Genomic DNA, 26772 nt, shown 5'->3' with positions numbered 1-26772 from the left:
TTACCATGTCCGGTCTTTGTTATCTTGAAACTCTTAGAAACCAGTGTGTTTTATCAACTTCAGTTTTATGAGTTAGACTACATTTATTAATATGTAATGTGTTTTTTTCACTTTAGATACAGACAGAAGCTGCTCAGTTGCTTACAGATTTGTGACAAGAACTGAGAACTTTTTGGAGAAGGCAACAATGTACCTAACACTTTGTATTTCATTGATTTATAAAGATGACGCATTAGCCATAATGATTCTATGGCTTTCCCCCCAGTTCTTTTATGTATAACCATTTTTTTTCAGAACAAATGAACAAAGTTCTGGGTTTCTTCACAATTAAAAGTGTCAAAGAAACTGTCACATTACCTAAGAGTGGCAGCAGTACATTTCCCTAGTTTAGACAAACATTTTCAATTTGGAACACTAACAGGAAAAAATGGTACAGGATATGTAAGTATTCATCACATCAGGATGAGAGGTTTTCAAAAGAAGGCCTTGTGAACAGATGGCATATGAGGAAATGGTTTTCATCTTGTAATTGACTGAAAGTTACTGTCTTGGAGAAAAGGTAAAATGAGAGTTGTATATGATGTTCGGGGTTCCTGGCATAAAGAACTTAAGTGATGTGTGTTAGAATGACAACCTGAATAAGGAAAAATAGTATGGAAAAATATGCCTTTTGAAATGTGTTATAACTTCATAGAAGGGTTGAATTTTTCACTTTGCAAACTGTTATCCTTTATAGAATGTTGGGACACAGATCTCAGGGTGAGAAGGAAATAGAGTATTCAACAGGCAGAGTACTATCACTTGAGTCTAAGGCGCCACCATGGCAGACGCACATGTTGTAACAATTGAAGCTTGGATGCCACTTACACAGAATGAATGTGAGACTTTATAGGTATACCCCCCCCCAAAAGACATGAGAATTGTAATGTTTTATTAAATTACAGCAAAATGTGTAGGTGCCTGCTGTTTCTGTTTTACTATGTAAACTTTCAAATATAAACACTGGAACTACATCCTGTACTTAAGATTTAAGGTATCACTATTTTGCTATATCCTATTTTTGTGTATCTATTGACATATAATGGATTTTTAAACCTTTGAAATTACAGTTATTATCATACTCTTTAGTATCTCAGCTGCTCTTCAGAATAAGTGCATCTTCCAAAACATATACCACACCTGTTACATTATTTTGTAACAAGACATACTCAAATTTTCTTAACTGTCAAAAAAAAAATTCTTCTGCATTTTGAGAACAGAATTTGATTTGCAGCAATTGGTTTTCATACAGAAAATTTCTTCCCACATCTTTCAGCACATACTTTTTGGAGAAGCCAATCTAATTGTTATTATCAACTGTCCAGCCTCTGAGAATCAAGTTCCACCTTGTCTTCTGGACTCCAGTTAATTATATTTAGTCGGTTTTAGTTTTCATATTCATGACTTTGAAATTAACTTGTTTCATTTTCTAAGTTCATTTCCAGTTTTTATACATGTTGCTTTCCTTTAGGTGGTTTGTATTACTTAAAAATGTGATCATTGTCTTCATTTGCAGGTTTTGGGTTATTTTGTCTTTTTCTTCATTTTTCTCCTCCTGACTTTTGTCAGCAGCCACTTGATACCTTCATTTAATTATCTAGTTATGAACTTTAGCTACTTTCCATATTCACATTAGTATATAATTCTAAAGAATTTAAATTTTTTATATTATATTCAGGTCCTTGTACTTAAGTAAGGGCCTTTATCAAATATGTATCCCAGCTGCTTAGTGGGTTTATTCCTTAGAATGGCTTTTCTAGGATTTTTTTTTGTTGTTGTTGTTACCAGCACAAAGTCATGGAATCAGTCCCTGCCACTCACACACAAATTATTTCTGGAAAGTTATTTTTGTTATTATTACTTTCAATAATAAAGGCTTTATGGACTGGCGAATCTATCTTCTGATGCTTTACAGACCTTCTTTATTTTAAAATAATTAAGATTCATAAGAAATTATGAATTATTCAGATCGTATGATTTTCATATATCCTCACTTAATGTTTAGTTCTTATTAACTTTATTATACAAATTTTAAAACTACCATCACATGCAAGATACTGATGTGTTTTACTTATACACCTAGTGCTCTATATAGTCATACCCAGCCACCATCAGTTCCTCTAACATTCCTGACATGACCTACAACTAATATGCTATAAATCTGCCACTTCAAGAATCTTGGGCAAATGCAATCTTCAAGAATATGACCTTTTGTGATTTACCTTTTCACTTAGCCAGATCCTCTTAGAGCAACTAAGTTCAATCAGTAGTTTTTCCTTTTAGTGTTAATATTTTTCCATATGTTGAAGGTATTTAGTGTTTCTAATTTGTGGCTATGAAAACTAAAATTGTTTTACATTCATGTTTATTGTGGTATTGTTTACAAACAAGTTATGGATTCAGTGTAGACGTCTATTAAGTGGACAAAGAAAATGTATATATTAACAAATCAGTTTTATTCAGCCATAAAAAATGAAATTACTTCATTTGTAGCCAAGAGGATGGAACTGAAGATGATCTTGTTAAACCAATAGAAACTCAGGTGGATACTGCATGTAGATTCAAATTAAGCAAACAAACAAACCAAAAAAAATGACGTGAAAGTAGAAGGCAGATTACTCAAAAAGAGGAAGGATGTAATGGTTGGCTGGACATGTCAGAGCACCTATGAAAATGTCACAATGAAACATGTTATTTTGTATAGTGAATATACACTAGAAAAAATTTAAAGCTGTTACAACCTATGTTTTTATGTATACATATTTTCCTTCATGGGATGAATGACCAGGTGGATATGAGATTCTATGTATTTTCTAAATTACTGTTTTCCCAGGAGCTATTCGTAAGGTATCATCTTGGTTCTTGATGTGTGCCCAAAGGTAAGACCACTCCTCAGAGAATGCACCCTTCAATGCCAGTATTTCTCCTTCCTGTACAACTTCCATCTGACTATTTCTGTGTGCATTCTAGACCTCACTTTGTTTAAAAAGGTGAATATCCCTATGCACATATTAGTTTGTAGTATTCTATCTGCATACTACAGACACAGGCAATGGGTGATTTCCTCTCCTTAAGTGTCCCCTCCCTTTGAGGATTGTATGAAACGTGAATTTGAATTTGTTTATTGATAGTACAGTGGGTAGGGGAGCCTAGGCCTCTGAGCACACCAGGGGAAAGCTGGGGGGGTCTGTTTGGTATTTGGTCTCCCTTTCTCTCATATATGGCAGCGAACCTATTTTCACTTCTTGATGACAAAATATTCCCAGAGTGGACCATCAACAGGCAATGGATGCTACAAAATAGTTTTTCAATTTGTCTTATCTTAGAAAGGCATAATGAAAACAAAACACCAAGTTAATCACAAGGACCAAGAGAATGTTCATGAGAAAGACATAAAATTAGTACTTTAAAGGAAATACTATCATCATTTTAATTGCATTTCCTTGGTTGAATTTTGGAGCATTTAAAATTTAGGAATTAGCACTTTTAGATTTATTTCAAATTCTCAGTTGACTTTAAACTTGATTTCTATGTTCAGTAGATTAAGAAGTAGGTTATGTTACGGGAGAACTTTTATTTCACCTTTCAACAAATGATCTGTTTGGCTTCTCCAGTACTTACTAGATCATGTTAATGTTTAATTAAATATTAAGATTTATAAGCCTACAATAAAGTATATTTCTTTGGCATCAGTTTACTCAGAATACTGCAGTGCAGGAAACATGACTAGCTGCAGGTCAAAGTTAGGCCTTGTTTCAGAAAATGAACATGTAAAAATAATGTAGCAAGAGCATCTATGTGCTTCTCTAAGAACCAGAGTCTCCTAAAGTGACAGCCCAGGGCACGCAATTAAAAGAGTTCAGATTCAGGGAAATCCAGTTCTCACTCCCTAGTATATAACATCAGGAGCTTTCTCAGTTCAGAAGCAGCTTGCTAGTTAGGGTTTTTTTGTTTTGTTTTGTTTTTTGTTTTTTAACCCCAAACAAAAGCAATGTTGTCCGGCAATGGAGTAGATATGTAATACCTTATTTAGTTTTTAGGAGAAGTATGTGAATGGTTGAAGTCAGCTGGATGAAACAATTACATTTTCATTTCCAACTGCCCAGGAAATACAGAAAAACAAAGAGAAAAGACAAAACAAAACAAAACAAAAAAACAATTTCTTTCCCCAAAGATAGATGGCTGAGTTGACTGGTAAAATTGCTTTAAGCCTATGACCCATTCCCTAGATCAATTTACTGGTGATGTTAGGAACTGTCACTATTATAAAGTATCATTAATCTGTCTTTGAGTCTCTCATCTCTCATTTTCTCATGACTGTGTAGTGGGTCCAATTCAGAGCAGGATGGGAAGGAGGGAAGGTATGAGGTGAACCACATCTCTAATTTTTTATGTTCACTACTAAAAAGACAAATCTGTATGTCTTAACAATAGAACTGGGTATGAAAGACAGAAGAGCCTGATGAGGTCTGCAAACCAGGAAACCAGTGTGATGGTAACTTAACAAAAAGGACCAGTCCCTGAAAGCCAACTTGAACCACATCTGCAAAATGAATAGTCTCAAATACCTCCACTGAAAGAAAGCCAATACTTTCAGTCATAGCAAGTTTATTATTTTACTGAATAATTTATGCAGTACCTTTGAAGACTGGTCATCCTCTACTATTTAACTTGCCATATATTAGAATTTAAAAAATTCTTTAAGCTTGAACCAGATTTTCTGTAGTTTATTCAACTAAGTGAATTACTGCTTTTATTTTTTTTGAATTTTGAATAAAATTGAAGAACATAATCTAAATATGTAGAAAAATAAAATCTTGGCAAAACTAAACTAGTGAGTAGAAGTTTTAATTCTAAGTGAATTTCATAGTTACAAAATTTTAAGCTAATGAACTTTGCAGTGCACAGTGAAAGGATAAAAATGGAAAATTGTTATATTAATCAGGAAGCCCAGTTGCTAAAAGTAGCAATATAATTCACATTAGATTTTAATTTTTTTCATATACCATGAATGCCCTTATAATGAAAATCAGTGTTATTTGGAAAAAACTTGAACTATATAAAATTGGGGGTGGGGAGCACAAAGGATTTCTTAAAGTACCTACTAAATTTAGAAACAATTTTCATGAATTTTAAAGGAAAGGGGATATTCAAACACTAATAGTTCTTAGTATGAGTGTTTAAATATGCAACTTTTTGATCCATTTAATTATATCTCTAATTTCTTTAAACCTTGAGCACAAAAGCATCAAAGTTCAGTACCTTTTATATATTCCTAAGTATTAAACTATCAATTTATTATTAATTAAATTTGAAGCACATTACAAGGTAAGTACAGAAATGCCTGATTCTCTGAAATTCCATAAATATCCAGCATCCTAAAGTAACATGTAAATAGACCTCTGCTGCTTGGCAAATCAATTCTAGCTGCTCTTAGACACTACTGAATCTATTACATGACTTCTGTGTTTACTGATATAATAATGATGGAATTTTTTCATCTGTTCATTTAGAACTCAGTACATTGAAGTATAGTCTTCAAAAAAGCCAGCAGCATTTTAAAATACACTTAAAGTAAGAGTTGGTCTAGTCCTAAATACCTTCCTGAACAGTCATGCAAGTAAACACAATCAGATATCACCTTGGAAGAAGAACATGGAACATTTGCACTTTTCCCCTGGATAATAGAAACATAGCAAAGCAAATTCAGAGCTTTATGAATGAACGATTGCCATGTTTAATACACCCGGCGCTCTATAAAACTAGAGCCACTGTCATATGCTTATATAGATATATATACTTCTTAATAAATTCTCTTGCTTGCTTCAAAATTTAAAGATGATCTTTTTCCTGGTCAGTCATTTCAAGGGAACAATAAATAAAGTAGAAAATGATGAAATGTTTTGCATATTTCTGTGGAAGAACGGAAAACATACTTTCAAAGATTCAGAAAATTAACTGTACAGAATGAACAGCTTATATACACTATCTGTGCAATTTTTCTCAGCTGGGGTATTTAATGCAAGAGCTCCTCCAAGACAAGAAGCCACATTCATTCTTGTCCAAATCCCTCTGTCTCTTCTATTGCAAAAAGAAGTTTTTCCTTTAGTTGTTCATAACTCTTATATGGTGGTAGATCCAAGCGATTAAAACTGAACAAAAACAAAAACAAAATCAGACGTTTTCAATAAAATAAACTGAAGAGATTTCTAATACAGTTTTCTTTAACAACACATTGAAACCTGAATATTATGTATATAAAAATTTTGCCAAAAATATCCTAACAGTTCAGTATAATAATCAGCGTGTCAACACATCTAAATTTCATAGAAGAATATTCAACTTTAAGACATAAAATATTTTGTATTAAAGTTGTATTTTATATTTGTATTTGCCAAAGAATAATGGAATTATAAATAATATCAACATGTGTAAAGACTGGACTAAAAAAAGGGTTTTCTTTTGCTAGTTCTGTGTCATAGGTCATAAGGCTCTATAACTTTTCTTAGGTTAAGAATTAATTTCATCCAATTATTCATTCATTCATTATTTTCTGAGAAATTTTGTATGCAAGATGTTGCAGCAGTTCGTAATATAATTTTGAATATCCTAAGTAAGCCCCTTCTCTCATGGAAGCTATGTTCTGAATAGAGACAGTCAATGAACAGATACATATATTTGTCTTTTTAAGTAATCTCACCATATTAGATTGTAATCTACAAACTGACCATTTTCCAGTCCTTCCAAGATCAATTCTTTTCTGAAACTGAATGATGAAAAGAAAAATACTAAAAATAAAAAAGAATAATATTCAATTTCTAAAATATGGTTCTGCCTAATTTCACTAGACTCAAGTGTCCATGGTTTTGGTAGCTTAGTGAAACAACCAGGAAAGGATCAAAAACCTTTCTGTACTTTCACTTTTTTTGTAGACACTTTCCATCTATCTGTCCTTGCCCCAACCCGTACAAGTTAGGAAAGCTGATAATTAAGACTCTTTAGGAGAAGGCAGTCAATTTCAACAGTTATTAAAACCATCATAACATACTAGTTTCTTCATACTAGAGAACTTAAATATATTGATGGTAGCAATATATACTTTATATTGATTGCTTTTCATTTTAAACTATGCTCCAAGAAAGGAAGACTCTTAATGGTAATTGAGGTTAGGAAAACAAAAACAAAACCTTTTTCATTATAGTCCTACACCAAAATAGTCTTTCACACACCCTTGCCAAATTTTGCCATTCTACTAAATTCCATTTTTTCCTCTTGATCATTTCTGTTGTCACTTCACTCTTGTGTATATGTCTCTGACTCATTTGGACCCTTAAGAATTTGTTCCTCAAGAGGACCCTAAGAGAGACATACATGGACCTAATCTACATGGGAAGTAGAAAAAGACAAGATCTCCTGAGTAAATTGAGAGCATGGGGACCATGGAACAGGGTAGAGGGGGAGGGGAGGGAAGGGGAGAGGAAGGAAGGGAAGCGGAGAAAAATACAGAGCTCAATCAAAACAGTTAAAAATTTTTTTTTTTGTTTCTCTGTTCACTTTGCATCCACTTATTTTCTTCACTCCCTAAGTTGCTTTGCTAAAAAGACACACTAGTTTACACCACTCTTGGAAACCTTTTGCTGCTAAAGCTGCAGAAGATGTAGGATGATAATGGAGGACTAGTATCAACTTATTTTATGTTTTTTGACATAATACACGTTTTTCTCTACAGTTACGTTTTTATCTCTCTTTAGCCTAGAATACCCTTGCAAATGAAAGTCTCATCTGTTCACCAACAATCATCCTAAATACTAGAACTTCTAAGAAGTTTACCCATAGAATCTTAAATAGCACTTTATTTCAATTTTAGCATTTATATCATGACTGACTGTTTTCCTCCATTAGATAAAGCACAGAGTCATCTCTGAACTATTAGTAAATACTTAATTTAGGGACAGTTAAGCCGAATAACAGATGACGATTATTTGAAAATACCCAAAGAGATGTTTCAATAAACTGACCATTATGTTTGTGTTGCTTCATAAAGGACAAAGTACGCTCGTTTTTTTTATTGAATGTTTAGTATATAAATAGCAAAGTCCTGGTTTTAGGTCTGGCTTTGAGTCTGATGTACTCAAAACTGATAAAATCAAATTTGCTACTTCTCTGTAAAAAGGGCAGAGACGTGCGGCCTGTGTATTTTCCACTTAACCTGAAAAAACTATATGCTTATTTCTTGACTCTATACCTAGGGAACTTTAAAGCTGCTACCTCACTATGAAGATCACAGTAGCAGTAATGCTCATCTACCTGACAGTCATTAAGGCTAACTACATTACTGATGAGATTAAATTTACCTTAATCATTATTGTTAGAAACCAAAATCTTTCTGATCACCTATTTTTTTAATCCAAATGTTCATCAAAATACTCATTGTATTTTCCCTTGTTTCAACTAAATCTCAACCCCATCTCAGACTTCTTTGGGTTTGGCCTGAGCTTCACATGGTTTTCAGTCTCGTATAGTCTTAATTCTTCATCTCTTGCTATAACTGAAATTCAACAAGGTAGAAAAATGTCATTTCCGCTGAAGCTAATCAGCCAAAGCTTTCCTTTTCTGATGTACACACTGTTCACCTATGTGACATTTCTAAATTTCTTACTACATGTTCTTGGTTGTGTTTCATTCACTTATGGCTTTGGTTTAAAGGATTTATTTCACAGTTCATATGGATGAAAAACAATGTCATGGCCTCCCACTTCCTTGCCCTCCTCACTCTTGAGTGATTTGTTGCTCTATTTTTTTTTTTCAGTTACTGGCCTCAGGGACTTATCTTTAATATTGTCAACACTGATGAAGAACATTTCTTAATATTGTTTTCTGATCATGTCTTTCAAGTTTATTTCAATGAAAACGCAAGCCTGTTTAGCCAATACTCTTCACCACCATATGAAAATTATACCAAGAGAATATAAACAACTTTAAGTAGATTAAAACAGTAGTCAATGTTGCCCAACTTACAAGTTTAAATGGACTTACTAATAAGTTCCACCAGCCTATTAAAGGAAACTAACACTAGCAGACCTCAAAACATTTCATAAAATAGAAAGGGAAGAAATTTACCACATTCATTTTATGAGACTAGTATTTCTCTAGTACTGAAAGTGGAGAAAGAAAGAAAGAAAGAAAGAAAGAAAGAAAGAAAGAAAGAAAGAAAGAAGAAAGAAAGAAAGAAAGAAAAGAAAATTATAGGCTATTATCCCTGATGAACACTAATGTAACAGTTTTCAAGAAAATACTGGTGAACCAAATTCAAATTCAAGAACACAGTAAAAACATCATGAAGCTAGAGAGAAGGCTCAACAGTAAAGAGCACTGCTTGGTCTTCCAGAGGGCCCAGGTTCATGTCCTAGCACCCACAGTGCCTCACAACCACCTGTAACTTAACTTCCTAGGGAATCCAAGGCTTTCTGACCTCCACTGGCACAGACATGGCGTACAAACATGCATATAGGCAAAAACACTCATGCACATAAAATGGAAAGAAAAAATATTTATTCATCATACTGAGTTCCATTTCAGGAATTCAAGAATGATACAAAATATGCAAAAATACCTCATAGTATTACACAAAGATCAGAAATCACCTCATCAAGACAACAGATGTAGAAAGTGGGGATGGTAGAAGAACATCCCCTCAAGATAAAAGTCCTGAAAAGTCTAATTGTACCAAAAGGGCATATATGACACCCATATTCAACATTGTGGTGAGTGGGAAAATTTTTAAAAAAAGCCCTAAACCAGGAAGACAAAGAATATCTATTTTCTCTATTCCTATTTTATATAGTTCTTTTAGTCTTGAGTAAAGCAAATAACAGATAGAAACAAATAGGAAAGGAAAAAGTCAAAGTACCTTTATTTGCACAGTATAATTTTATATGTCAGAGACTATAAACTCCATCAGCTTTTAGAACTCAGAATCACTTTGAAATCACTTTGAAAGCAGCAGGACACAAAATTGACATATAAAAGTCGGTAGCTTTCTTATAACCCAATAATGAACTTGGCAAGAATGAACTTAAGCAAGCATTCCCCATTCACAATCGTTTTAAAACAAAACTCAACAATGAATAAACCTATTCATAAAAGTGAAAGACCTCTCATTGAAATTATTAAGTACACTTACAGTAGAAGCAGAAGAAGATACCAAAAAGGGGAAAGACCACTTGCACCCATGAATTGATAAAATTAATATGACTATATTACTGAAAGAAATCTACAGATCCAACGCAATCTCCATTAACATTCCAATGGCATTCTACACAGAAATAGAAAACTAGGTCTTAAAATTCATATGAAAACATAGTTATGCCAACTCTCAGTATGTACCCAAAGGACTCTTAACATGCTACAACTGATTTTTACAGTCGATATTTCAAAAGATCCCAAAGAGCACAGCAATACTGAGCAAAGAGAACAATGCTGGAGAGATTATCCAATTTCAAGTTATACTAAAAAGCCAAAGAAACAAAACAGATAGATCAACACAATAAAATGTCCCAGAAACAGCTAAAGCCATTTGACTTGACAGATTCCAAAAATATATACTAGAAAAACACAAACAAACAGTGCTGGAAAATGGATATTCAAGTGCAGAAAAATAAAACTAGATATATTTTTCATTCTTTACCTACCATCAATTTAAGATGTATCAAATATCAAAATGTAAAACTTGAAACAGCTAGAAGAAAACATAGGAAAAATAGCCCAATATAGAGGATTCTCTAAAAAGGAGTCCTATATCAGGAAATGAAACAAAGAACAGGTTTGCATGAAATTATAAAATTTCATCACCACAAAAGGAACAAATGAGTGCACAGACACCCTAGAGAGCAGGGCAAGAATCTGCCAGCTAGACAAAGGACTACTGATACGAGGACTAAGAACTAATTAAATACCAAAAGCCAAGCAAACCAATAAAATAGACTAACGAAATGAATAGACAATTCTCAAAACAAAGGAATGGTCAATAAATACAAAAGAAATGTTCATTGTCCTTAGCCATCATGGAAACACAAATCACAACTACTTTGTGAGTCTACATCTTTCCAGTTAGAACGGCTATTATGACAAAAGAGCACACGCTGGTGAGGATATGAAGACGACAGAACCCTATGTACTGCTAGTGAAAATGTAGGTAGTCCACCTGCATGGAAATTAGTATGGAGAGTTCTCTAAACCAGAACTTCCCCATGATGACACAGTTATGTTATATCTAGGTATGTATGTACAGAACTCTAAATCAACATGCCACAGTGATTCCTGCCATCTATATTATAAGAATATTTACAAAGTCAAGTTATGTTATCAGCCTAAAGGTCTCGAAACAGATGAATGGACAAAGAAGGGGTACATATATACATATACACTAAAAGTTTTATTCTGCCACAATGAATGAAGTTATGTCATCTACAAGAAAATATTCAAAGGGATAATCATATTAAGCAAAGTAAGACTTAGAAAGGAAAATGTCATATGTTCTCTTCCATTTATGTATCCTACATTATAATACATGTCTATGGGGCACAATAGCAGAAGCAAGATTGTAGGAGAAATGAATGGAAATAATGGAGGAGGGGGACAAGGGAGGGAAAAGGGTTGAACTTGGTCCTATATGATATATTTACATGAAGATGTCTGTACCAAACCCATTAGTATATACAATGAATATGTCAGTAATCTTCAGTATTAATGTTAAAAAAGGCATATATTTAAACATGAAGACTTAATAAACACTAAACATAATGTTTAGTGCTTCCTGAAGCACTGGATTTATTTATTTTGATAAGTACATGTTGTTGAAGTGTATCAAAGAATAGCTAGGAATTTTATTTATCCTAAGGCACTACTAAGTTTTAGCACATTTTAACATGTTTCTGCACATGTAAAATACCAAGGCAACAAAAGCCAAATCATGGCTTAGGATGAAAATAACTTTGAGCTCCTGAAAGAACCACATATCATTTTATCATTTGTGGTGTGAATAATGTAACATTTCCCTGCTTTCTCTTTCATCCACTTCTTCGGTTATACTTTTATTAGATGATTGCTCTTCAATCTCATCATTTGTTATTTACAATTCTTTAAGCCTTTAAATTTCCTTATACGGAAGTCCAAATTACAATAATAATATGGGCTAAATCATGTATTTCCAATTATATTTATATTTTCTGACTTACTAAGTTCCAGTTGGGTCAGTTAATTATGTTCATGTTTTCTGGCTATCCTGCAGTCACTGCAGTCAAATTTCAGTTCTTGCTTCAGGGGTTTTGCTTTCTTCAGCATTTATTCCAAGAATATTCTGCTTTTCTCCCTAGCATGCTATTCATTAAACTTAAGTTAAATATTACCCTGTCCAAAGAATCTGGCTCCCTATCCATGTCATACAATACACACTTCAATTGTTACAGCACTCTTTTCTCCTCTTACCTATTTATCTTCTCTGTCCTACAAAGAATTCATAAAAATTCCAAGAGTAATTCCATCCTACTTGCTTTATAATAGGTATTCTAAATAGTCATTAAACCCATGGACACATTCTAAAGTATTTCTGTTAAAGCTACACACCCATTCTAGAGCACTTAGTTACAGAACACTATAAGATTCTGTTCACAAAGTATAATTAAGAAATAGCTATAATGGCTCTTACCTGCAAACAAACAAACAAACAAACAAACAAACAAAAAAGGCCCTCACTTTCCTGTTTAGGATTCTTGAACTTACCATGTATGACTTCTTGGTAACCAGGTGTCTTTGCCAACTTTTTCAATACAAAACTTTTGAGGCCCATTACTTCCTAAAGTAGGAACATAAGATAAAATAGTGTTTATCAGGTTGGTTCTTTAAAACTAACAGAAACATGTCATATTGTTACATGAATGATACAGAGGAAACTGAAAATTGTATAATATAGTCTGCTTCTGTGAGAAGCTTTTTCAGGCTGCAGAGATATTGAAGAAAGAATTATAACTGTGGAGAGAAAGGTAACTATTTTTATTTAATCTTGCTTCCCTAGCAATTACCCTATGGAGTAAAGCAGAAGCTATCTCCTTTCTGATGACACTTTCATTTTATCTCACAAACTGTGGTGGTTTGAATGAAAATGGCCCCCATAGACTCAAAGATTTGAATACTTGACCACCAAGAGGTGGCACTATTGAGAAGGATTAGGAGGTGTGGCCTTTTTGGAGGAAGTGCATCACTGGGCATGGGTTTTAAGGTTTCAAAAGTCCAAAACATATACTGGATTTTGGCGCTCCAGTCTGTTTGGACTCTCACCTTTCCTGGACCTGGAGGGAGGGGGGAGGAACTTGAACTTCCCACAGGGCAGAAAACCCTGACTGTTCTAGGGGATAGAGAGGGAGGAAGAGAGGGAGTGGGGGGAGTGGGAGGGTGTTGGGAGGAGGGGCTGAAATGGAAACTTTTATAATTTAATAAAAAAAAAGAAAAAAAAAGTCCAAAACATAGGCCCAGTGTTTTTCTCTTCCTGCTGCCTGTGTATCTAAATATAGAAAACTCAGCTATTCCTGCAACACCATGTCTGCCTACATGCTGCCAGGCCTCCTGCCATGACAATGGACTAAACTGAAACTGTACACAAGTCCCAATTAAATGCTTTCTTCTGTAAGAGCTGCCATGGTCATGGCGTATCTTCAGGGCAGAACAGTGACAAAGACAATAATGTCTTCGGTACCAATGACTGCCTTTTTTCTATTGTAGAAACCTTACATATAACCCAGAAAAACAGTCATTACATTTAAGTCTACTGTGTGTTTAACAGTTATTATCACAAAACTAACTTCAGAGAAACTGCAGTGAATCTGCATTTACCCATGAGCTCAGCAAATCCTCCTAGAGGTAATCGGCAGGTTCCAGTGACAAACTGCAAGAGTCGCATTCTTACTTCATTATCAGTCTCTTTCACAAACTGTATGACAAAATCAGATGTACTTTAACATAAAATAAGGGCCAATGTCCCATCAATAATGAACAGTAAACAGGTGAAAATGTTAAAAACAAAACAAAACACAGATACTGGTACAAGCAATAAGGCAATAAAAAAGAGTGTTTGTAGTACCACATAGGTGCACTAAGTCACTTCAGTTAACTAGTACAGTAACATTACAACCAATCACTACTACAGCTATCATATAAATGGGAAATAAACAAGAGGCTTAGAAACCTTAAGTCACTTGCCGACAGTAACATCTCTAAGAGGTACACTTGTCTCTTACTAAGGGTTGGTGTTAAGTACTGTACCATGTGTGTCTCATTTACATAGACACCAATCTATGAGGCAGCTGTAATCATCAGCAAACTCACCAAACATGCAAGAAAAGAAAAGCTTGTAGAGTTTAAGTAATTTGTCTCTTCAAACTGCTAAAATGCAGAACATTTGAACTCTGGTCTCATTGAGGCTTAAATCACTGTTAAGCTTTGTCAACTACTCCCTTTTAAGCTACAAAAACAAATAAACACTTCCCATTGCTTTTTGCTGTGGTATTTTCTGCTATTAAGCATTTTTCAAACTTTTATGCCCTTCATCAGTACCTGAAAAACTAAAGATGTCTTCAAAATTAAAAAGTTTGCTGACAAGTTCTTTTGAAAGAGGAATGTGGATGACAAATATGGTAAAATAATGAATGGGTTGGTTTGAATATAACCAAAGTCAGTCACTGAAGAGGGCAGTTTGAGAACAAAAGGGCCTCTTTCAAGTAGGGAATAAACATGGGGTGGCTAATTTTCATCATGAACTTGACTGGATTAATTAAAAGCCTTAATTGAGGCATAAGCTTTGGATGTGTCTCTGAGGTGTTCCAGAGAGAATTAACTGAAAGAAGACTCTCCCCTGAAAGTGAGAGGCACAGAAAACCGGAGTAGGCCATCTCTACTTCCTGACGTGCACAGCTATGACAAGCTCCCAAGGTCACTGTTGTAGCTGCTCTTAACCTCATGCTTTCCTGTGATGACTGGTACTCTTAGAACTGTAAGTCAAAATAACGTTTTGTAGTTCTTAAATAGTTCTTGTCAAGAATTTATTCACAGCAACGAGAAAGTCGCTAATGTAACAGCTTAGTTAAACATAAGATGCTTTGCTAATCCGGATTGAAAACTTTGCGTAGAATTTTGCTGAGGCACACAGTTCATTGTGGGGATATGACAGAAAGCTCTAACCTGATAGCACTATGTTTTCTGCCTGTCCAGAAATGAACTGCTTCATTAGAGTCCTCACACCTGAGTAATACTTTACACGGGTCCCCTGTGATAACTACAGAAATTTAATATGGAGACAGACATCCCTGAAAGGCTGTTGACCTTTTGCTCTGTGACACCTGGGTGATCCTAGTGGCCTGCAGGTGTGGTAGGAATAGAATAAACAGTTGTCTTTGCTTCTGTAAAACCTGCTTTTGCTATGGGAAAGAGGATGAAATGGTGTTTTTATTACTATATAGTGGGGAAAGTAAGAAACAACTGGGAAAGTAAAACAATTTTCCTGCCCAGCTGTGAATTTCAGGGATGGTTGTAATGCATACCTTTGTGATATTTGCTTTAAAACTACACCTTAACCCCCTTTCTGCAAAGCATACTGTTTGGTTCTAAGGCTGCCATCCTTATGCTAGCAATATAATAAATACATTTAATCTAAATTATAACTGAGGCTAAGTCTGTGGTTTCTCCTAGAGAATTCCAATGTCACAACACTATCAAGATATAGGAAACACATTTTATTACCAGTTCTGACATAAACCTCACCATTTTACCTAAATCAAACAGTTCAAAAATACAAATACTCATTGGGCTTCTATGACCCTAAGTTCCTAAGCTATTTAGACACACATGTCCAAATGGAAAGTCTTTGAAGTGAAAGGAGATACGAAAGGGTACAAAGGGGAACACTTGTACACACTGCCTGATACGCAGTTCTGTATTTTGGATTGAAAACAGATTTACTCCTGTGTAAATAGGAGCAATAGACTAGTTTTTAAAAATGTTTTTTCAGCTTGGCCTCCAACCACTAACCTCTCTTCCTAATCTCTTCCCCTCCCTTCCTACCTTTCAGAGATGGTATATTCATATCCTATAGCATATCCATACAAAAAGTAAATGTTATAGTTCATTCAATCCTCTCCTGGTAGACATCTTAGTTCTGTTAACATACAAACTATTATTGCATTAAGCACTTTGGTGTATGCCATTTTGTACATGCTGATGAATATGTAAAACAGGTTCCCAGAAGAGTCTACATGTTAAATTATTATGCAATGAACTAATGGGAATAATTCTTATAAAAGATGTACCATTTGGAAAATCTCCCCGTAATATAAAACCCAGCTTTTCATCCGAGTGTGAAATTAATAGAAGTCCAACCATTAAATTGTTCAGAGGAGTTGTGGTTAGTGAAATAATTATAGAAAGAATATTCTAGGACTAGAGATTTAAAATCTTCAATATAAAAAACAAAGCAAAACAAAATGTCTCTTAAAATGTGCTTAAATAGCTGGGCAGGAGTGATTCATGCCTTTAACCCCAGCACTCAGGAGACAGAAACAGACGGATTTCTGTAAGTTCGACACCAGCCTGGTCTACAGATTGAGTTCCAGGGCAGCCAGGGCTATATAGTGAAACCCTGTCTTGGAAAAAAAAAGTGCTTAAATATTAGTATGGTGCACTTGGATGTTCTACCTGGCCACAGCTAAAACCAAAACACAGTATGAAAAAAATAATCATTCATGTTTATTTCTGTCTGGATTATTCCAATTCTTTGCATATTATCACTTTCAGAAGAATAAAATACCCACATTGACCTCATCATTAAAAACATACAGCTGGCTGGATGTTGTAGAAGATGCCTGTAATACCAGCACTGGATGAGCTAATGCAAATAAAACCAAATCAAGACCAGCCTGGGCTATTCAGGCAGACACTATCTCAATGTGCAACCCCAACAAATCTAAAACCAGTCAAACAAAACCCCACACTCCTTCACTTCTAGAAACACACCGAATTCATAGAATATTTGCGATACCACTAGAGACTGCTCAGACCTCCATCTAGAAAAGGTTTAAAGAGTTGGAAGATAAAATACAGGTCCAAAGGCAGTCTCAAAAATAATAAACTACTTTAAAACCACTTTTTATGAGAAAACATTATTTTCTTCAAATAGTTATGTCTCAAAAAACATAAAGCAAATACCTGCCAAAACCAAATAATTTGCTTGCTGTTTCTTGTATAATGTCGGTACACAGTGTTTCTCTGCCAGTCTGCCAAGTCAACCTCTTGCATGCCACACAGCATAACCTGGGAAAGCAGCACAGAATCAGCTACAACAAAGACTGGGGGTTGTTTGTCTTTTATTATTTATAGAAGCTTCTGAAAATATATTCTGGGTAGAATAGTTTGCCAAGGTAGTATCTACCAATGTTTTGGTGTTTGTTTTCCTTTTCCTCTTTCCTGAGGCAGGTCTCACCAAGTAGTCCCTGAGGGAGTGGGGGAGGGGCTAGAACGCACCCCAATTCCTGGCTAGCCTACAAGAATGGCAGTCCTCAGCCTATCCTTCCAGTGCTGGAGCTACAGATATCTGCCACCAAGCCCAGCCTTTTTATTTCCTTAAGGGCATCTTTTAAAGAACACAGTTTTTACTTTTGATGAAGTCAGGCATGCTTTTTCTTTTACAGTATTAAAAAAATAAATCTCTGTAAGCAACTTCTGCCTATATCATGAACACTTACATATACATTCAGATGTTTGTGTAACCTGTGTTTCATTTCCATATGTAAACACCCAATGAAAGATTTGCTAGGGCACAAGGAAGACATACATTTAACATTAAAACCTGAGGAATTACCAACATTATTCAAAGTGGGATTTCATTTAGGCTACTATTCTTTTCTTTTATTTTAAGTTTTCATGTTTACAGTTAATATTTAGTTAAAAGTAAACTTTGCTTATGGGCTGAGGCAGGAGCCAAAGTTAACTTTCTTTCCCATGGATATCCAATTGCTTCAACATTATTTGTTATTTCCCCTTTTCCACTGCAAATAATTTGACAATGCATATTGTGCTGTTTCTAGATTTATTTAGATGCCATAAACCAAAATGTGTACATTTGCTACATTGAAGATATTATGGTAAATAAAATAAAACACAAATATGACATGATTTCACTTATAGATGTAAACAAAATAAAAATAAAGTAGGGGTGCATGAGGCTTTGTGTTTAATGTGTGTAGATTTCAGTTTTATAAGATGGAAGAATTCCCAAGACTTGATGTATAATGACACAGTTATACTTAATATTATAGAATTACATACCGAAAAATTATTAAAATGGCAAATTTTGTATGTATTTCACCCTATATAAACAAAATCACTTCTGATGCATGCCCAACCTTACTTACATGCAGGCAAGATCACCAAGCATTCATTTAAAAATCTTATCTTTTATGTTAAGTCACTACTTAATTAAGATTTCTGAAACTTCCTTAAATTATTAATAGTGGTCAAATTCCTCTTTATGACCCTTAACAGGTGACACAGATTAATGATTTTGTCCTTGTAATACTACTGTTCTTAAAACATCAAAAACTGTAAGACACACCCAATACCACATACTTTAGACAAATGAGAAGAATCAGTATGATACTAAAATGTGTGGACATTGTGTAAAATCATAAAACAAGCCAAAGATGGTGGAGCACTGCTGGTATGTGAAGACTATGGAGGTTGAAGCAGGAGGATCAGGATTTCGAGACCAGTCTGAGCAGAAGTGGACCCTGTCTTAAAGGAACAAACAACACTGAACCTGGAAAGGAAACACAAAGCCCACCCGTTCGCACATCAGCATTCCCTGCTATCAAAAAATAAAGAGCCTAACCTCCAATTCTTTTTCATCAAAGTATTGTAGCCACTGAAGGGGAACAACTTCATTAAACCCATCAAGGAAAGCTTTGGTCTGTTCTTGAACTCCACGAGAAAAACGCCATTCTGTCATTAAACTGAAAATAAAGACAGCATTTAAAAATAGGTCATTTATATATGAAGTTAAGGAACAAAAACACTAAGAAAGCGTCAAATTCCTTTTCTTTTTCAAAATATACTCCCCCAATATATGTATGCATGCATATATGTGATTTTAGAGCTAACATGATTTTATATAACCAAATTCATTCTTTTTAGTTACTCTTATTTTTTGAGATTATAATTTAATTATAACATCTCACCCATCCCTTTCCTCCATTAAAACACTGCCATATACCCCTCCCATATTCCAATAAAAGGAAAATACAGAAGAAATAATACATTTCTTGACACATATGATCAACCACAATTACATGAAAAGTCTATAAACAACTTAAATAGATCTATAAAAAGCATTGAGAGAAAAAAAGTAATAAAGAATCTTCTAAGTAACATGGCTCAGGCCTATATGGACTCACACATACATAACTAACATCAGTGTTCTTCAAAGTAGTCCAAAGAAGTCCATCCAAGTCATTTTGCAAAGACAGTATCACCTGATACCAAAAATTCACAAGGAGAAACAGAAGGACAGATACAAACACACACAAACATGAAAAAGAGACTGAGACTCTAAGATTATCGAATAGAAATCACATGGGATTTCAGAGGATGGAAAAGGCCTTTGACTAAGTACAGCCCTTCAAGACAAAAGCCCTGGAGAACCTAGAATCACACACCAACATCATAAAGGTTGTAACTGACAAATCTATAGTCATTGCAATAAAAGCAGAAAAACCCCACTGCATGTCTGAGCAGGACTGAAACAAGGCGCTTACTTAGTATACCACTTGAAGTCTTTGCCAAAGTAATAAAGTAAGAAAGAAACAAAAGGGCACAAGCGGGAGCAAGTCATGTTATTTCTATTTGCAGGCAATGTGACTCTGTATAGGACAAATGCTAAAGACTCCACATTAGAAAACTCTTAGAACTAATAAGCATGTTCGGAAAAGTAACAGGACAAAAATCTATACATGTGTGTGTGTGTGTGTATAAATCAGCTATTAATTTTTATAGAAGTCAGTTAACAATTTTTCTATACACCAGTAATGAACATGCAGAGAAAGAAATAAGGAAAACAATCACATTTATGATAGCTAGAACATAAATCTTAGGAATAAATCTACTCAAGAAAGTAAAGACTTCTGTAGTGAAAATATTAAAACACTACAGAAAGAATCTGAAGAAGACAGAAAATGAAAGCCACCCATACTCATGGAGCAGCAGAATTAGTAGCATAAAAAATAGCTACACTGCCAAAAGCAAGATACAGACTCAAAATTCCAATGATATTCTGAAAAAAAAAAGATAAAAAACCCTAAAATTTGTAGGGAAATGTAAAATACCCTAAACAGCCTGGCAATCTAGAACAAAAAGAACAATTTAACAGAACCCCAGTGACAAAAATAAATGATCTGACTCAAAAACAGACACGTGAATCATTTCAATTAAACACAGTCCAAGAGTTACACAGCCACTGGACTTTTGTCTAATGAATGGGTAGTTCTTGAAAGATGAGGTACAAATAGTCAAAAAAAAATGTTGAACATAACTAGTCATCACAGAAATGCAAATTAAAACTACACAGATATCATCTCAGATTATATTTTGGAATATATACATATATGTGTGTGTGTGTGTGTGTACATTTCATTCATAATATTCATTTATTTAGTGAATAAAGGGGGCAACGAATTTGAAAGAGAGCAGAGGTACATGGAAGAGGGTTTGAAGGGATAGAAGAGAATAGGGAAATGGTGTCATTATATTATAAACTCAATTTGATAGTGATAGATAAAATTAGAGATGATTATGTTAAGGGAAATAAATCAGACGACAAAAAAAACAAGTATTTCATGCTTTCTTTTACTTGTGAATTCTAGATTTTACAAAGACATATAAACCCACCATAAGTCTTTTCTTCAAATGTGTATTTTTATTTTATGCATATGAATATTTTGCCTGCATGTATATATGTGCACCTGTGAATGCCTGGTGCCTGCAGAGAGTCAGATCTCCTGGAACTGCAGTTACAAATGGCTGTGAAGTACCATATAGGTACTGGGAACCAAATCTGGCCTCTACAAGAGCAGCAAATGCTCTGAACTGCTGAGCCAATTATCTAGCTATCATAAAAACGTAAAAGGGTCTAGGGAGAGGAAAGAGAGTAGTAGAAGGTAATGAGGCCAAGAGGAGAAAATAGAAGATTGAATATAGTCAAAGTCTGGAATTATTTGAAATTCTTTATAAAACCCTGCACCATGCACACTGAATATAGGCCAATGAAACATTTATTATGTACAAGTTAAAGTAGTTGGGCAATGGTGGTGCATTCCTATGATCCCAGCATTTGGGAGTCAGAGGCAGGCAAATCTCTGTGAGTTCAAGGCCTGCCTGGTCTACAGAGCTAGTTCCAGGATAGCTAGGGTTGTTACACAGAAGAAAAAAAAAAGAAAACCCTATTAAAAACAACAACAAAAACGGTAACATGGGCCAGGTGGTGGTGATACATGCCTTCAATCCCAGCACTCAAAAGGCAGAAGCAGGTGGACCTCTGAGTTCAAGGTAAGGCTGGTCTACAGAGCAAGTGCCAGGATGGTAACGGATAAAAAAGAAAGTGTCTTGAAAAATCAAATAAGCAAATGAATTAATTAAATAAAATGAAATGACATTCAAAGGGTAGTTTCTAGAATTGATTTTGCCCATTTCCAGCACAGTTTCAGTCCCTTCATCTATAAATGAAGAGGCTGAACAGTTTTTTCAAGAATACTTTTTGTTTTTAACTAAAACTGTATTATAAAGAACTTAAAAATAAAAAAGTCCACACACCAAAATTAGCCATACCTGAAATCTATATATCTCAGTAAACTTTTTATAACTATATATAACTAGAATAGTCATTCTGAAGCTATGAAGTTTCACACTGGATTTTTACATTTTCACTATTGAATATATTTGCATGCATTAATCCACCACCAAGAAATGAAAAGGCCTTGACAGAACTATAACTAGACAATAAGGTTTATATCCTCTTTCATGAATCAAGTGCCAATTATCTACATTCAGTCTTTCCTTTATCATTACCTAATATCTACCCTTTCCTGTTCTTTCTCCACATTATACTGTGTCTGGATGTGCCCTTCACATGTACGCATTATATAAACACACACACACACACACACATAATGTACATGTGTGTATACATTATATATATATATATATAATGTACATGTGTGTGTGTGTGTATATATATATACACACATGAGTGGGGGCCTAGGATCTGCATGGGAGGGAGAAGATATAATTATATAAATTTTCTTTCTGAGATTTTGAATCCTTTTTCAACACTAATGTTCTCGTGTCTCCTGATCTGGTCAAAGGGGGAAAGCCTATTACAAATGCAAATGGGAAAGTGAAGGATGTTATACATTTTCTTATTTCAAGAAAATTGGGAATGGGAGATGTGCATCATCTTTACAGCATAAGAAACAGGCCCTAGCAGGAAAAGAACCTGATGAGAATTTCCCAAAGGATAAAAGCAAATACAATTAAGGGTGTATATTCTATCTACAGACTGAATCCAACCAGTTATGTCAACCTACCCAATATATTCATCTTTGTTTTCTTCAGTCACCAGGATATTGGAACCTCCCAACTTCAGGTCATGAGAAGTAACTTTTCCCAGAATCTCCATGTCGACAGAAAAATACATTTCTAAGCCACATTCTTCAATATTGTTGTCTCTGGATAAAATTATAGCATGCCAGTGTGCATATAAACAAAGTATATAAAAGGCTTTCAAGTAAATAACTCAATGAAAAAGAAATCTTCAAACCTTATCCAGATAAGGGAGTTATAAAATTCAGTATCAATAGATTCCAAATCCTTAATAGTGAGTTTTTTACTTAGCATACGTTTGTAGAATGGTAAAGAGAATCCAGTATCAATAAACTTCCCATGGAATAGTGCCTGTTAAGAAAAACAAAACATTTTAATTAAACTTACAAAATGTTCTTTAGAGCACGGTGATAAAATAGAAGTCATGAGATTTTACATTTAAAAAGAAATACTCAATGGTATAAATTATGAAAATTAAAATACAAAATGCAAAGCATAGAAAACAAATTAGAATGAAAAATTTATTTCACAGGTCAAACACATAATGAACAATCAAAACTATATATAACATGGAATTTCATTACCAATACCCCTACCTTTTAATATATATTTAATAATTAGCTTAACAGAAATGAAAAGGCCCATGCACCTCTTCCCATTTCCTTCCTATCTGTAGGACCTCAGTGTCTTCATGCCTACATACAGCAACAATACAGGAAGAAGCACCAATGATTTCTGATCCAACAGATATCTAAAACCACTCACTGAACTAATTATATTGGCCCTCATTCCCTTATTGAGTTTATATTCATTCACCGAGTCACTGAATTATTCTCTTATATGACTTTAAACCTTCCCCATCGTATTGGAAACAAAATCCCAAGTCTAGATAAAAATCTACTTAAAACTTACTCTGCCTTTACCATGGTAGAACATGCTAGAAGTATATATTCCAAGCTAGCCAGTTGTGCCAGCAACCTCAAAAGAAGCATTATTTCCTTACTATATTTAGTTTCCCTGTCTTAGATGAGTACTCACAAGTGTACCTCTGTCCTCAAATATTTACTATACTTATTACACATAGAAAAGAGCAACCAGGAAAGCTTTCATGCAGACCAACGAATTGGCCAACCACTAGCATCTGAACTCCCATACACTTATTGCAAATAAGCTTTCTATCACTTTGTAAGCAGTACAGACTTCTCCCTTTTATTCAAGGTCATTGCTCTAGTACTCTGTGTTACTGACTTCATCAAATTCTCTGTTCTCAGCCGGGCTTGGTAGCAAATGTTATAATCCCAGCACTCAGGAGGTTGAGGCAGCAGGTTATCAGTCCAAGTCACAACAACAAACTACACTAATTGGTGGCAAATTCTCTTAGATACTTTATTATATACTTCTCTAAAGTAGATGGTTATATTTTGTTTGAATACTCACCAATCTTTCCATCCTAACACTCATAAACATTTTTCACCTTGCTAAATGGTTGATGCAAGACCCACCAGTAACATATCAAATGGCTACCCATGGTGTCTTCTTTAAAAAACATTTCCTTCTTCCATTTTCTTCTGGAAATCACTTTCTTGACTTTCTAATCTCAGGTAGTTTTATTTGGTTGGTTGATTTTTTTTCACTCATTTTTATCTCCTCAGCTTACAAATATCCCTTAACTCCTCTGTCCACACTACTCCTTAATACAACCATGAGCTTTTGATATTCTCTACATGTTTAGAAGCCCAAAGGAGAAATTCAACATTCTTGATTTTCCTTACTCCAGCATTGCTCTTGCCACCAAAGCCTCACTTAGGAAATGGCAATTTCAAGCAAATACAGACCATGTATTTTGGTGCCTCACTCTATTCTTATGCCTGGCAATTAATCTACCAGAAAACCTAGTTCTATCTTCCAAACATATCCTGGATCCAAATCACTTCTCACATCTATTACTACGCTATTTAGATACAAAATCACTATGCTCTCTCACGGTGACCTCGACAAATGATCTTTATGCCTCTACTTCTGCTATCCTCTGCACACAGAGGATTTCTTATTGGTATTGCTTAATTTATAACACTAACTGACATACTCAGAACCTTTACATGACTTTTCTAAAAGCCCTATACAGTATTTCTCAATCGCATCCCTCCCATGTTCTCTCCCATTTACTTTCCCCCAGCCATGTTACTTTTCATCTAATGAGGCATTTTTAAGCCTTGCAGCTTTGCTCTGCTATCCCATGAGCCCCGAGTGTTCTTCTGTAAGGTATGTATATGACCCCCAGTCTCCTGCCTTCTTCACACTTTCATGTTCAACCTCCAAAGGTTTCCTTCAACCCATTAAATGAAAAATCAACACCCCTAGCCCCCACTTTATAGAATCTATATTCCAAGAGTAGGAACTGTACCATTTTGTTGTTGTTCTTTAATACCCAGTACTTAGAAATGGGAACAGAATTACTGTAGATGCTCAACAAATGATTGCTAATAGAACCAATGGATAATGTAGTGCAAAATTACAAACACCTCTAAAAATACAATAACTTACAAGAGCACCTGTAAAGCTCTGAAACTTCTAAAAGCATTAAATTAGTGTACTTACGCACCAACTCAGATTTTCCTTGGGCTAAATAACTACACTTATTTCTCCTATCTCCCCACACAAATGAGTAATAAATAAGATTTTTATTCTTTTCTTAATTTTTTTTATTCTTCCTAAATTTTATCCATGCATATAATGTATGTCTTTAATCATGCTCCCATTATCATCTTATTCTCCCTCCCTCTCCCACTGAACTTTTCTTCTTTCCCACAATTCCTCCCCTTCTAGTTTCATCTCTCTCTGCATGTGTATATGTGTGTGTGTGTGTGCGTGCATGCACACACGTACATGCGTGTGTTTAAGCACACACATCCCATGGTACTTAATCTGGGCTGCTTCAATAAGTTGTGGCTACACAACTGAGGAATCTGACACTTACCCCAACAACAGTGAATTGCCCATAACTCAGGAGATTATGAAGTCTCTTTCAAAAGATTTTTATACAATACATTTTTGTGCACATGTTTGTGTATGTGGCATGCACATGTGTGTGCAAGTCTGGGGCTAATGATGAGCCTTCCTAAATTATTAACCACAAAATGGATTTTTGTTTTGTTTTGTTTTGTTTTTTGAGACAGTGTTTCTCTGTAGCTTTGGAACCTGTCCTACAACTAGCTCTTGTAGACCAGGTTGGCCTCAAACTCACAGAGATCTGCCTGCCTCTGCCTCCAGAGTACTGGGATTAAAGGTGTGCACCACCACCGCCCAGCTTCACTACAATATTGAAACAGACTCAATCAAACCTGAAACTTGCAGTTTTAGCAAATTTACCGAGTCAGCTCGCTCCAAAGATCCAGTATTGCCTTCTGAGTACTTGAATTATAAGCAAACCACTAAAAGTCTGAACTCTAGTCCTTGAGCCTGTTTGGCAAGAAATTTACCCACTGAGACGTCTCCCTAGCCCCTAGTACACTTTTGAAATAAGTAACATATAATAAAATAACTGAAAGTTGGAAACTCACCATTGCAATAAAGCGACCAATAAAACAGAAGTATGAAAGATGATCAGGATTTATGGTTGATGCTGGATTTATCTGTAAACAATAGTTATTCTTGCCTGCATACTCAAATAAGCAATACATTGGGTTCAAAACTTCATGGGAAAGCAAGAAAAACCATTCTCTATAAGAAAATAAGTTAAGATTACTTTTAGTATTCACATATATGTGAACTCTAAAAAGGTGTTAAATATATCCACAAGTAAATAAATGTGTGCATCACACACATATATGAGTGCACACACACACATACATACACATACATACACAGCTACTCATTTCTTAGCCCTCCTCCATTTATATTTTATATACTTATATATGATTTGGCTTTCTATTCAAAGCCACTGCTAGTTCTTCACTGTCAAACTGCAAGCTCACTATTCCTCACAGGTATGGTGTTTTCTATATCAAACTTTTATTTGGGTATCTTTCCTCAACTTCAATA

At 34.7% G+C, this 26772-nt stretch overlaps 2 protein-coding genes across 12 annotated transcripts in view; one reads left to right on the top strand and one right to left on the bottom strand.

Moving 5' to 3' along the window:
• Rmdn1 (regulator of microtubule dynamics 1) overlaps window positions 1-1932 on the top strand; it is a 30702-nt gene extending 28770 nt beyond the window's left edge. Inside the window, exon 10 of one of the 2 annotated variants that reach the window (XM_048420127.3) lies at window positions 117-1932. In XM_048420127.3, the coding sequence (XP_048276084.1) occupies window positions 117-155 (39 nt within the window). In that variant the 3' untranslated portion in view covers window positions 156-1932. The remainder of the gene's footprint in view (window positions 1-116) is intronic. The other variant, XM_048420128.3, reaches the window with a different exon arrangement.
• Window positions 1-26772, bottom strand: part of Wwp1 (WW domain containing E3 ubiquitin protein ligase 1) — a 113867-nt gene that overhangs the window by 20013 nt on the left and 67082 nt on the right. For 6 of the 10 annotated variants that reach the window (XM_085676978.2, XM_087897045.1, XM_087897047.1 and 3 more), the window contains 8 exons: window positions 26292-26451; window positions 22949-23082; window positions 22716-22856; window positions 18971-19091; window positions 17290-17394; window positions 13927-14023; window positions 12820-12892; window positions 2477-6191 (listed from right to left, as the gene is read on the bottom strand). In XM_085676978.2, coding sequence (XP_085533104.1) covers window positions 6092-6191; window positions 12820-12892; window positions 13927-14023; window positions 17290-17394; window positions 18971-19091; window positions 22716-22856; window positions 22949-23082; window positions 26292-26451 — 931 coding nt within the window. In that variant the 3' untranslated portion in view covers window positions 2477-6091. Of the gene's footprint in view, window positions 1-2476; window positions 6192-12819; window positions 12893-13926; window positions 14024-17289; window positions 17395-18970; window positions 19092-22715; window positions 22857-22948; window positions 23083-26291; window positions 26452-26772 lie in introns of those variants that run through there. The other 4 variants (XR_014997228.2, XM_085676975.2, XM_085676976.2 and 1 more) reach the window with 1 other exon arrangement.

Source organism: Myodes glareolus, chromosome 16 (genome assembly GCF_982192425.1).
Source record: "Myodes glareolus chromosome 16, mMyoGla1.1, whole genome shotgun sequence".
NCBI lineage: Eukaryota > Metazoa > Chordata > Mammalia > Rodentia > Cricetidae > Myodes > Myodes glareolus.
This window is presented reverse-complemented; position numbering and strand designations above follow the sequence as displayed.